The sequence below is a fragment of the Podarcis muralis genome, chromosome Z (assembly GCF_964188315.1).
Source record: "Podarcis muralis chromosome Z, rPodMur119.hap1.1, whole genome shotgun sequence".
In the NCBI taxonomy this organism is placed as follows: Eukaryota; Metazoa; Chordata; class Lepidosauria; order Squamata; family Lacertidae; genus Podarcis; species Podarcis muralis.
Window position 1 is genome coordinate 14,012,035 of NC_135673.1, and position 12,621 is coordinate 14,024,655.

The following is a 12,621-nucleotide window of genomic DNA, read 5'->3' on the forward strand; positions in this document are numbered from 1 at the left end:
AAGATTTGCTAAGGAATAGATGATGATGATGATAATGATGTCTTGATATGTAAAACCACCAAATTCAAAGAGGCTGTACTTTCTTTCCCCCATGACTCTGTATCCCACCTTTTCCTCCAAGGAGCTCAAGGTGGTGAACGTGGTTCTTCCCTCCTTGCAGTGACTGGCCCAAGGTCACCCAGTGAGCTTCATGGCCAAGCAGGAATTAAAACCCTGGTCTCCTAGATCTTTAACCACCACACCATGATGGACAGTTCACTGTCTCCTCTCTCAGCTGAACAGAGGCTCCATAAACCTGGATGATTCCTGTTGAACAATTTTTGGCAACTACTGTATGATTAGTGTACTTGAAGCCAAGGTAGGATTTGCACTGACCATATTCCTTTTGATCATATTATGGAGGTACACACACACACACACACACACACACACACACACACACACACACAATGGAGGAAAGGAAAAACAACTCAGTCATGTGCCATTTTCCCATGTTTTTTTATTTATTAACAAAGCCAAAACAAACCAACTAACTTAGAAGCCTTGCTTTTAGAAAATGTAGAGCTGGCAAGGCCTCACTTTTACCACTTGCCTGGGGGTTAAAATGACTCTATAAAAACCACTGACCAGGTATTTTCCAACGTCAAAACAAGATCTCCGAACTTTGAAAAATGTCACCTGGTAGTGGCAGCGATAGCAGCACAAATGCATTTTAATAGAAAAACATTTTAGATGAGGCAAACACTGTTTACTTAGTGGTGATTACTGATCAAAGAAGAATCTACCACTCGTTAAAACTACAAGTCAACTGGAAGCCATAAAGAGATGGATTCTGCCATTGCCCACAGCTGATCTCAGCGGTTGCCCCTTGTCTTGCTATATAGAGAGCGCAGAACTGCTCAGTCAGTTCTCTCTATGTTAGCTAGATGCAGTCTGTGAAAAGACAGCTGCTTTATATTTAAAAACACACATCCTCCTAAGTCTATCCCGTTACCTAGTGGAGTGCATAAAAACACCAAAGTTACCCCCCTCCGGGTCTTTGAGAAAGCACCATCTAACTGAGAGATAGAAGGGGGCAGGCTACCCCCCTGGTTGCCAGAAGATAATGGTGATGCTGGATTTTTTTTTGTACTAAAATGATTCTGGCTTTTAAAGCTAATGGGCACCCTTTACTTCTTTCCCTTAGCAGAGAGACAATACGCGGCAGAAGAGAAATTGCACACCATTCCACATGGCCCTTTACTATCTCAAAATATTATGCAAAAGTCTTGCTGTAATGAAATGAATTTGCAGGGAGATAAATTTGACTTTGAAAAGCAGCCTTCTGGCCATCACTCCTGTGTCAAATTATATTGGGGTGGGGGCGGGAGAGAGAGAAATAGGGAACAATTTAAGCACAAAGACAATTTGCTTGCCTGTGGCAGACCCATTTTCTTTCCTAGAAAATTAAAAACCATGGCAGGCAAAGACTAGAGAGAACACCCCAAAAAAGGAGCACTTTTCCTTTTAACTTCTGGGGCAGATTTAGGTACTAACTGAAAGGAGAGAAACTAAAAACAGAAGGCAGTTTAAAACCACAGATTCGTCACCTCTTGGAAGAGAATATAGAGCACTGAAGGGCATCCAAAGGGAACCTTGGAACCGGTCAAAAGTCCAGCTGGTGTGGGAGGGGCTTCCGGCCACCTTAGTGGGGGCGGCTGCTGGACTCCAAGTGGGACCGTTTGCCGGGAGCTAGCAGGGGGCTGCTGTCTACTTGCTCAGGGAAGGGCCTCTTGGAGGAGCGTCCATGCCCGTTCATCGTCCCACGCTGCCACTTGCAGAGGTCACCATTAAGAATGTCCTGGATATGCTGCACAATGAGGTTTATAGCAACTGCCGGAAGAAAGGCAAGAGGTGAGTAGAGGAATTAATTACGGGAAGGGGACAGAGGTCAGTGGCAAACTAAGCACAGGGTCTGGCATCTACATTATTGCTAATTATTACAAAGGAATCGAGGGGCAGGTGGTGGAAAATTCCAGCTAATAACCATCCTTTCAGAAGTCTGTGCATCTTCTTTGCCTGAAATGAATATACAAAATGAGCCTTCAGGAGCCTAGAACGGCAAAAATGCCTCTTACCCATGTTGTCCACTCCTCGAGGGATAATCACATCAGCGTATTTCTTGGTCTGGAGATAAGAAATACAACAACTGTGAGTCTATGAACAAACCACCAGAGCTGCCTCTAGTGCCCTCTAGGCATTGGTGGACTTTAACTCCCAGCATCCCTGGACGTGCCCATTCTGGCTCAGTCTGATGAGAGCTAGAGTCCCAACCACATCTAGAGAGTTCCAGGTGAGGGAAGGCTGCTCTGGAGACACCTGACCTCTGCCTTTAGGGCAGAAAGGGAGCAAGGAGGCTAAGTCCATGTGGACTTTGTGAAGACGCTTCCTCTTGTTACTGGTGTCATTTCTGACAGAGGAATCTTCCTCAGATCAGATTACCGTTCCCTTTCGGGCAACCCTCCAAGAACCACATGCAGTGATGGGTGGGACCGGAGGCAAAAGCAGATGGGGCAACTTATAAATTTTACCGTTGTAGAAACTAGCCTACTATACAAACACTGATGCACTCAACTCCAGCACCCAGACAAGTGAGAGGCATCAGTGGAGTTCAGGGAAGCATTCCAGCCAGGGAAATACATGCTTTGCAGCAAGGGCTTTGAGAGATGTAGCCTGGGGGAGTGTTCTGAAGGCCTGATACGTCTGCAAGGCTTACAGTTTCCCAGGGCTGGCTTTTCACAAGCTACTTTGGAGAACACACCCCACCAGCCCCAGCCACCACAGCCAACAACCAGGGAGGGATGGGAGCTGTAGTTCAGAACATCTGGATAGCACCAGGGGTTTGGGAAGGCTGTCAAAGAGGCACAATTCTTTCTGGGATGCAAGAAGTCCCTCTGGGTTCCATTCCCAGGTGAGGCTTTGTCCCAGAAGAAAGCAGGGAACCACACAATTAAGCTCAGTGGAATAACACAATTTAGGACACAGAAAGCCCCAGATCAGCATCTCCAGCTAAAATAAATAACCAGGGAGCAGCTGATGGGGAAAATACCTCCTCTCTGCTTGAGACTCAGGAAAGCTGCTGTCAGAATAGACACTACTGAGCTAGATGACCTAACAGTCTGACCTGGTTTAAGGCCACTTCCTATATTCCTAACATGAAGGGGAGGGGGAAGAAACCATAGGTTTGATTCCAAGCCAATGTCTATGAAGCCTCTCTTGAGACAGCCAGAGAGATGCTGCGAGGAGGAAATGCTCCTCCACCAGCCTTCCATGCTTCCGAAATGGGCTTGAGAGGGAGGGGGGGGGGATAAAAGATTCTGGTACCGGCAAACAGAACTCTTCGAAGGCAGGCTTGACAAACGTTGTGTACTGGGTCAGGATCTGCTCCAGGTCCCTTCCCCGCTTCATATCCCGGAGAACTACAGCCGGAGGAACCAAACAGGGCAGTTTAAAGAGACAAAAGAAAGTCTTTCTTCAAGCAGCACAGAATTACAACCACAGTTCAAGTCCACAAGATGTAGTGATGGCCAGCAACGTAGAATGCTTCAAAAGAGGACTGGACCAATTCAAGGGGAATAATAAGGCTATTGATGGCTACAAGCTACAATGTCTATGTTCTGTGTTCCAATGTTGGTGACAATATGCCTTGGCATATCAGTTGCTGGGAATCACAAGTGCTGTTGGTCTCAGGTCCTTCTTGTGGGCTTCCCATTATGGCTTCTGGTTAACCATTCTGAGTACAGGATGCTGGACTAGATGAACGAAATACCTGACCCAGAAGGGTTCTCCTTATGTTCTTAGTCCAGAACATCTGGAGGTTGGGGAAGATGTAGTGATGTCCTCCCCCTTAGATGGCTTCAAATTTGTGGAGGAGAGGCTATCAATGGTTACGAGTCACAATGTCTAGGTTCTACTTCCATGGTCTCCATTCTACTTCTCCCTAACATATTTAGAAAATTGCTTCCTGTATACTCAAGGGATGAGGAACCTGCAGCCCCCTGGATGTTGTGGGACTCCAACTCCCATCAGTCTCAGCCAGCATGGCCAAGGATCAGGGATGCCGGGAGTTGGAAGTCCAGCAACATCCAAAAGGCCTTAGGTTTCCCCATCCCTGACTGAGGTAGCAGCATTCCTCTTCAATGCCTCTGTTTAGAAGCATAAGGATGCGGGTGGTGCTGTGGTCTAAATCACTGAGTTTCTTGGGCTTGCCAATCAGAAGGGTGGCAGTTCAAATCCACACAATGGGGTGAGCTCCCGTTGCTCTGTCCCAGCTCCTGTCCACCTAGCAGTTTGAAAGCACACCAGTGCAAGTAGATAAATAGGTACCACTGTGGCAGGAAGGTAAACAGTGTTTTCGTGCGCTCTGGTTTCCGTCACGGTGTTCCGTGGTGGCAGAAGCGGTTTAGTCCTGCTGGCCACATGACCCAGAAAGCTGTCTGTGGGAAAATGCCTGAAAGTGAGATGAGCACCGCAACCCCATAGTCGCCTTTGACTGGACTTAACCATCCAGGGGTCCTTTACCATTTACCTTTACCTCTGAAGAAGCATTTCCTAATGAGAAAAGATATCTTTTTTTGATCAGGGCTGGGGAATCTGTGACCCTCCAGATGTTGCTGGACTCCAGCTCCCATCAGCCCCAGACAGCATGGCCAATGGTTTATGGGATAGTGGAGGCAACATCTAAAGAAGTTTCTGACCCCTGTGGTAAAAGTGTTTAAATAAATTCCAAGAAACCAGGGGTTACCTCTTCGGGAGAGCCTGACATCTGAGTCCGTATCAACGAAAAGACGGAGATGAAACATGTCCCGGATGTCTTGAGTATAGAATACCAGAATCCCCTCAAAAAGCACCACATCTGCAGGGTAGACCATAGTCGTCTCAGGCAGCCTGCAGTGGACATGACACGGAATGGCAAGATGTGGTTAAGAAAGGTCCCAGTGTGACTGTTCCAAATGCCCAGGGAGAACATCTGGAATGTCACGCTTCCCGTTTCAGCACCTTAGAATGCTTGAAGTGGGCTGGGGATGTTTAGCCTGGAGAACAGGAGACCGAGAGGTGATAGGATAGCCATCTTCAAAGAACTGAAGGGCTGTCACATGGAAAAGGGAGCAAGCTTGTTTTCTGCCGCTCCAGAGGGTAGGACCCAAACCAATGAATTCAAATGACCTTAGGAAGATCTTTCTGATGGTAAGAGCTGTTTGCCAGGGGAACGAGCTACATCAGGACGTGGTCATCTTTCAGGGATCCTTTAGCTGCGATCCCTGCAATTGTAGAGGGTTGGACAAGATGACCCTTGGGGTCCTTTCCAACTCTACAATTCTAAGACCACATTTTGCCCAAAACAACCAGGAAATGCATACTGACCTGGAATGGGTCACAAAATCGTACGTTGGAACCTCAACCGTTTGGCCATCCACAATATTCTTCAACGTCATTTGCATTAATTCATTGTCAAAAGCATCTGTGCAATGCAAAAAAATAAAGGGTGGCCAAACGAAACTGGATCAGCAGCAGAGGCAGTTTCAGATTTAAGATGCACTGAAGTCAGGCACTATGATGGTGGCACAAAAGCTGCTTCCACGCAGTCTGATCTCATGTACTGAGGACCCATGCAGGCGATGTGACTTACTGGTCCCGTATCACAGCAGCAACTAACAAATAGGGCTTTATTACCTGTTTGACAGGTGGGATGTGGAGGCAATTTCATACTAAAGGGGACAAAAGCAGATGGTTCTGTGCAGTGCTAGCCCTGCTCAGAGAAGAACCACTGGCATGGATGACCTTGACTTAGGTGCTTAAATTTCAGTGGGTCTAATCTGAACAGGGCTTAGCTGGCCGCAACATAAAGCTATCTATAGACAGCATCTTCAAAGGCAAGGGTTTTTTTAAAAAAAATAAATACAGTGGTACCTCGGGTTAAGTACTTAATTCGTTCCGGAGGTCCGTTCTTAACCTGAAACTGTTCTTAACCTGAAGCACCACTTTAGCTAATGGGGCCTCCTCCTCCTGCTGCTGCTGTGCCGCTGGAACACGATTTCTCTTCTCATCCTGAAGCAAAGTTCTTAACCCGAGGTAATATTTCTGGGTTAGCGGAGTCTGTAACCTGAAGCGTATGTAACCTGAAGCGTATGTAACCCGAGGTACCACTGTAAATGAATGCCGGGTTTAATTTTTAAAAATATAGACAATATTTGTTCCCAAGATTCTCCAGATCACAGGCTGGAAAACACAAAGTGAGACTGCTGCTGGATGCCATGAGCATAAAATTTGGGGGGCAGACGTCCACTCTGAGGGAGACCCTCTTTCCCATCCATAGGACTGCTAAGTCTACTGTCTAACAATTACCCGGCTGCCCCACTGGGTATACCTGGGTGATCAAAGTTGTACTGTCCCTTCAGGGCTTTTGCCTTCTGCTCCGTCGTAAGCACTTTATAGAACCGATCCTGGCTGAGGATAACGACTTTCCGCTGACGGTGATCCACTTCATTTTGCCCCACCAACTCCATGATTTTCTCACACACTGTCGACTGCCCGGGAGGAGAATTTGGAACACATCAGAAAAACAAACCAACCTTCGCACGTGGTCGAAATTTCTCAGCCTAACATACCTAAAACAATTAACATAGCACTGAAGTCCACGAAGGAAGAGCCAGATAAATTTAAACTGAACAGAAGGAGAAGACCCTAGAAGCCAGAAACCTTACAGTGTCTGCTTTACCATGCAAAGTAATGAGGGACTTGGGAGGATTTGCGGGGGGGGGGGGGGAGAGTAGTGGTAGATCTACATTTTTGGGGCCTTGAAGCTTGAACTGTTATGGTGGCCCCTTCCCAACCAGCAAGAAGGTCTGGGTAACCATTGTTATCTTCTTCAGTGGGTTGTGCCACAACAGATCACAACAATTTTCAAAGAAATTCTAACTACTGCACCTCACATTTTGATTAAAATTGTTGTACTGGATTATCTTGCATGTCAAAGTCGCTGGTGTGAATAATAATAATAATAATAAAAATCCTATGCCTTATTGTTTTCTAGTTATGGGGGGAGGAAATGAAAAATAGGGGAAATTTGGGGTGTCCTTTTTAAAGAAAAAAATGTAAGCTATGTGGACTAAACTCACTCTGGCATTAGGAGCTCTGAAGATTAAGTTTCAATAGTTTCATTATAGATCATCTCTCCCTGGAGACCCAGAGATGTGAGGATACACTGCTCTGCCTCCTTTCTTTTAGCAAATGTTTTGTGCCACTGGGGAAGTGGTAATTCTGTATTGATTTGTTTTGGATGTTTGTATGTGATGCCAATAAAAGGTTTGATGATGATGATAACAGATCAACATCTGCCCCTGGATGGTGGAGAGGGAATCACAGGCAAAAATACACTGTGGAGTAGGGGCTAAAAAGTGTCAGACTAGGCCCTGGGAGAGATCAAGGCTCAAAACTTCCCAGCCATGAAGCCCACCGAGTGACCTTGAGCCAGTTCCATAAGTGTCTCAGCCTAACCCACCTCACGGGGTTGTTGTGAGGAGAAAATGGGGCGGCGGGGGGGAGAAGAATACAAGTGACCCCCTTGGAGGAAAGATGAGATACAAATGTAAGAATAAATGCAATATAAGCATCACCATCATGATCCGGGACGTTTAAAGGTGTCAGGAGAGATACAGGGAAAATTCTCAGGGATTTGAAGCTTTTGCAAGAATCGCTCACAGGTTTTAACTGGTCCGCAGTGCAGTGCAATGCAATCAGGAGAATTAACTCACATTCTGTTGCTTTGCTTGCAATATCGTTATTTTGTTGTTGCATTTTTATTTTGCACTCTGGCAGGGGCGCGGCGGCCCACGTAGCCAGGGAGCCCCCGCTTACCTACCTTGCCGCTGGCGGTGCCTCCGCTCACCCCGATCAGGAAAGGACGCGGATGCGGCCGCTCCGCCTCCCCGGCGCCCGGCAGGCTGCTGCTGCTACTGTTACTACTACCGCTGCACCCGATGCCATTGCTGCCCGTAGTGGCCATGGCTTGGGCATTGCAGAAAGGGCCGGCCCCGTCTCAGATGCCGCAGCTGCCACTGCCCCAGGACGCACAGACTCCATCTCCCAGCAACCACAGCGCGGCGGGGAGCGCTCCGTCGGCTCACGGGCGGGCCGCGGGGCACGCTGGGAAACGAAGTTCTTTAGCCTCCTCCGGAAAGCTTGCGCAAAGTCGGTTGCGCACGAAGGCGGCAGTGACAAGGGGCGGGGCGGGGGCGCCGGGGGCGGGACTTTCGGGGTTAGGAGGCGGGGCTGAAGCTGGGAAGGAAGCGCAATAAAGTGCTGCAGCATAGGATAAAAAAAAAAAAGTTAAATACTTGGAAATCCGAGCAACTATAATCAACCAAATTTTGATCATTGCGCTGCACCACACTTAAGGCTGAGTACACAGCATAGATTTAAAGTGCATTATTCACTACCACAACCAAGAATCCTGGGTACTGCAGTTTGTTATGGGTTTTGGGAATAGTAGTACTGTCAAGGGATTATCTGCAATTTCCAGGATTATTTGGGGGAAATTATGTACTTTAAATGTATGCCATGTAGACTTGTGAGATCTAAAATGACTAACAATTCATTTTAACTTATGCAAATTTTTTATTAAATTTCTATCCCACAGTTCCTTTCAAAAGGAGCCCAGGAGTGGCAGAAATACTATTAAAAATAAAATAAAATATATTTAAAACCATTCGTAACATCTAAAATCATCCCTCATCCTCCAGCAGCTTCAGGGTTAACTGAATATCTGAATAGGACTTGGCAGCAGAAAGTAAAACAGCTAAACCCGAATCACATTCTGAAGCTGGGGCAGCAGTGGCAGAGCAAGCAGAATTGGAATGGAGTACCGTAACCGTCCACTGGGACGCGGGTGGCGCTGTGGGTAAAACCTCAGCGCCTAGGGCTTGCCAATTGCATGGTTGGCGGTTCGAATCCCCGCGGCGGGGTGAGCTCCTGTCGCTAGGTCCCAGCTCCTGCCCACCTAGCAGTTTGAAAGCACCCCTAAGTGCAAGTAGATAAACAGGTACCGCTTTCTAACGGGAAGGTAAACGGCGCTTCCATGTGCTGCGCTGGTGCTGGCTCACCAGCTGCAGCTTCGTCACGCTGGCCACGTGACCCGGAAGTGTCTCCGGACAGCGCTGGCCCCCGGCCTCTTGAGTGAGATGAGCGCACAACCCTAGAGTCGGACACAACTGGCCCGTACGGGCAGGGGTACCTTTACCCTTTACCTTTATCCGTCCACTGAGCGCTGGACAAACGCCCTTGCACCATTATGATAGGACTGGAAGCGCCTGCACCTGTGAAACAACTTAAGATGTGGAAGGCTTAGCCCAGTAGTGCAGGATCTTAGAGCATCAGAGGAGGAAGTGGTGCTGGCCAGAGGGCGCATAACAGTGCCCTAGAGCTTAGGTGAAGGGAATATAGTTCCGCGTGGCACCTATGGGCAGATTGCAAGGGGAAGGAAAGGTGCTGCTACATAATATCAGTGCAGAGGATGTGGTGCTTCTGGGTGGCCAGTGCATAGCCCAGCTGATTTGTGAAAAACTGGGCACATCAGCCATCCCAACAGGTAGCAGAGCCAGGGCTGCCCACCAACCCCTGGTGCCAACTCTAGGGGCCCCGTGGGCTTGTGTACCCACAAAAATGTTGCTGTGAGTGCCCAGCCTCTGCTGCCACCTGCCGCCTTACCTCTGGCGCTGTGGTGGTGACTGGGCTGAAGCCTGTGCCTCCATTGTGGGGCCTCTGTTGAGGCCTGCTGCAGCCATGGATGGTTCCACAGTGGGCCTCAATAGAGGCTCCACAGCAAAGGCCCTGGCCCAGTTGCTATTGCAGTGCTGGAGCACGCTTGTGCACTGCGCATCATGATGTGGCAATGTGACGTCACACTGACATGACGGTGTGGTGCGTGCAGAGTACCCACAGTGTGGGGCCGAAGTCAGTGCACCTGCTACCAACAGAAGGGGTAAAGTTTTTGGATCCACAAACTGTGAGTTAACACCAGGACAGAAGGTATGGGTTGTTTATCCCAATCAACTCAACCAACCTGATGATCAGCCGGAGGTACTTACTGGGTGGTAATAACTAACACCATTTGCCCAATTCATCTGCGTACAGCTTAAGTAAGGTGCAGGAATAACAGGATTCTCGGCCTGCTTAGAGGAAGCATAGCACACTACCTGTGTCATACAGTCCTTTATCTTGTGTGTATTATGTTCCCCATATTGTATATAACCAATTTTGGTTTTTTTAAATGCAAGCAGGTCATGGAAAAGGGAAACAAGCAATTGATGGAAGCAACCTGATAAACTCTTCTGTGCATGAGCAGCAAGTTCCTTTCTAGAACCGAAGACTGATGTGACAGAGAACTGGAAACAGTCCTATTCCAAAGTGCAAGCTGTTATTGGGGGGCTGAGAGAGCAGAGCAATTAGCAAGATATGAAGGGAAGATAGCGTAAAGCCAAGGGGTGGAATGTGGTGGAAATGCAGAAGAATTGCAATTGAGGTGGTGTAGGTGGCCTTGCGCAATTCACCCTTTGTCTAATGCCGACTCCTGCTGACTTCATTGCTTGCACGAGCGCTTCTGTTCTCGGAGATGGCCCAGCTGTGTGTTGATTGCCTTGCTGGCCTAGACCATGGGTAGGCAAACTTAAGGCCCAGGGGCTGGATCCAGCCCAATCGCCTTCTGAATCCGGCCAGTGGACGGCCCGGGAATCACCGTGTTTTTATATGAGTAGAATGTGTCCTTTTATTCAAAATGCATCTCTGGGTAATTTGTGGAGCATAGGAATTCATTTTTATTTTTATTTTCAAAATATAGTCCAGCCCCCAACAAGGTCTGAGGGACAGTGGACCTGCTGAAAAAGTTTGCTGACCCCTGGCCTAGATCATGGGACACCCCATGTCAGATGAAGGTAACCTAGAGAAAGGGGAGCTTTGCTGCAGTTCTAAACTGCTGATATGTGCTGCATAGCCTGGCCAGACAGAGATATACAGTGGTACCTCAGGTTACATACGCTTCAGGTTACAGACTCCGCTAACCCAGAAATATTACCTCAGGTTAAGAACTTTGCTTCAGGATGAGAAGAGAAATTGTGCTCCGGCGGCGCGGCGGCAGCAGGAGGCCCCATTAGCTAAAGTGGTGCTTCAGGTTAAGAACAGTTTCAGGTCAAGTACGGACCTCCAGAACAAATTAAGTACTTAACCTGAGGTACCACTGTACCATAATTTTCTGCCCATAAGACGCCCCCATGTATAAGACTATTTTTGCGGGTTCAAATTTAAGAAAATGGGGGGAGATGGCACAGAGTCTTTGAGCTTTTTTGGGGGGGGGGGGTTACCCAGGGTTGTTGAGCTTTCTAAAGGGGGGATTGCTGAAAATCGCTCACCCGCATGTGTCCAAAACTCCGCCTCTTGTCAGAAGCGGCCTATTGCCCGCCCAATTGCCGCAGCGACAGCCAATCAACACCAGCCATTGATGCAGCAACCAATAACACACCCAATAGCTGTTGAAAGCCATGGCAGCAACCAATCAAACGTCTAACCTATGCACTATCCATGTATAAGAAATAAACTAGTCTTATACACAGAAAAGTACAGTACTTTTCTGCTACATCCCTGGGGCTTTCTGAAGCTGAAAGGAGGGCTTCTGCCATTTGTATCCTTGTGTAAAGCAGGGTCTGGTATTCTTGTGTCAAGATCCTTTGGCCTTTGGCAAAACAGAAAGGTAGCTCTGTTTTTGATACAAATGTCTGGGCACATTTTTGCCTCCACAAAGGGAATGGCTTCCACATGAAGCGTGTGTGGTCCCAACATGGGATGACCTTCTTTGAAGAACCGTAGCTCCCTGGTAGAGCACCTGCCTTGCAAGCAGAAAGTCCCAGCATCTACCCCCAGCATCTCCAGGTAGGGCTGCAAGACCTCAAGAGGGCCCACCAGCCTCTGGCCCATCTGTTCTGTGAGTCACCATTTAAATACTGCAGAATGCCACAGAGTAGCACTATACTGGGTGCCCTTGGGCACTGTGGGAAATAAAAAAATCAGCTCCTGGACATCACTGGGGGGCAGTGTTGCTGTCACCACCATGCAGATGCCTAACGATGGCTCAGACCGGAAGGAACTTTAGGAACCCAAATCAGACTATTGGACCATCCAGCTCAGTACTGTCTACAATATCTGGGAGAGGCTTTCAGGCAGGGGGTCTCTTCCATTCCTTCTTGGAGATGCCAGAGGTTGGACCTGGGACTTTCTGCATGAAAAACATGCACAATGCCACTTAGTTGTGGTCTACTTCCAAAGATGAAGTAATATTCTAGTCTCTGTGGTCCTGAAGAGCTGGTTTTAAGTAGGGACCTGGAAAGCTGGCCTTATTCTGAACCAGACTATTGGTCCATCCAGTGCAATATAGCCTACACTGACTGGCAGTGGCTCTCCAGGGTTTTAGGCAGGGGGACTTATCCCAGTCCTGTTTGAAGCTGTTGGGGATTGAACTTAGGACCTTCTGCTTGCAAAGCAGATGCTTACACCAGTGAGCTACAGCCCTCAAACTTTACTCAGGAACATACTGAT

The 12,621-nt window shown here is 48.0% G+C and overlaps 1 protein-coding gene across 1 annotated transcript; it reads right to left on the bottom strand.

The window, feature by feature from the left end:
* Positions 1-482: 482 nt before the first annotated feature.
* Positions 483-8,120, bottom strand: UCK1 (uridine-cytidine kinase 1). Its single transcript, XM_028715129.2, has 7 exons — positions 7,901-8,120; positions 6,407-6,566; positions 5,404-5,500; positions 4,784-4,926; positions 3,364-3,458; positions 2,118-2,166; positions 483-1,872 (listed from the first exon to the last, which is right to left on the bottom strand). Exons 1-7 carry the CDS (start codon positions 8,042-8,044, stop codon positions 1,685-1,687), a joined length of 876 nt encoding a protein of 291 aa, XP_028570962.1. The 5' UTR covers positions 8,045-8,120; the 3' UTR covers positions 483-1,684.
* Positions 8,121-12,621: the final 4,501 nt, after the last annotated feature.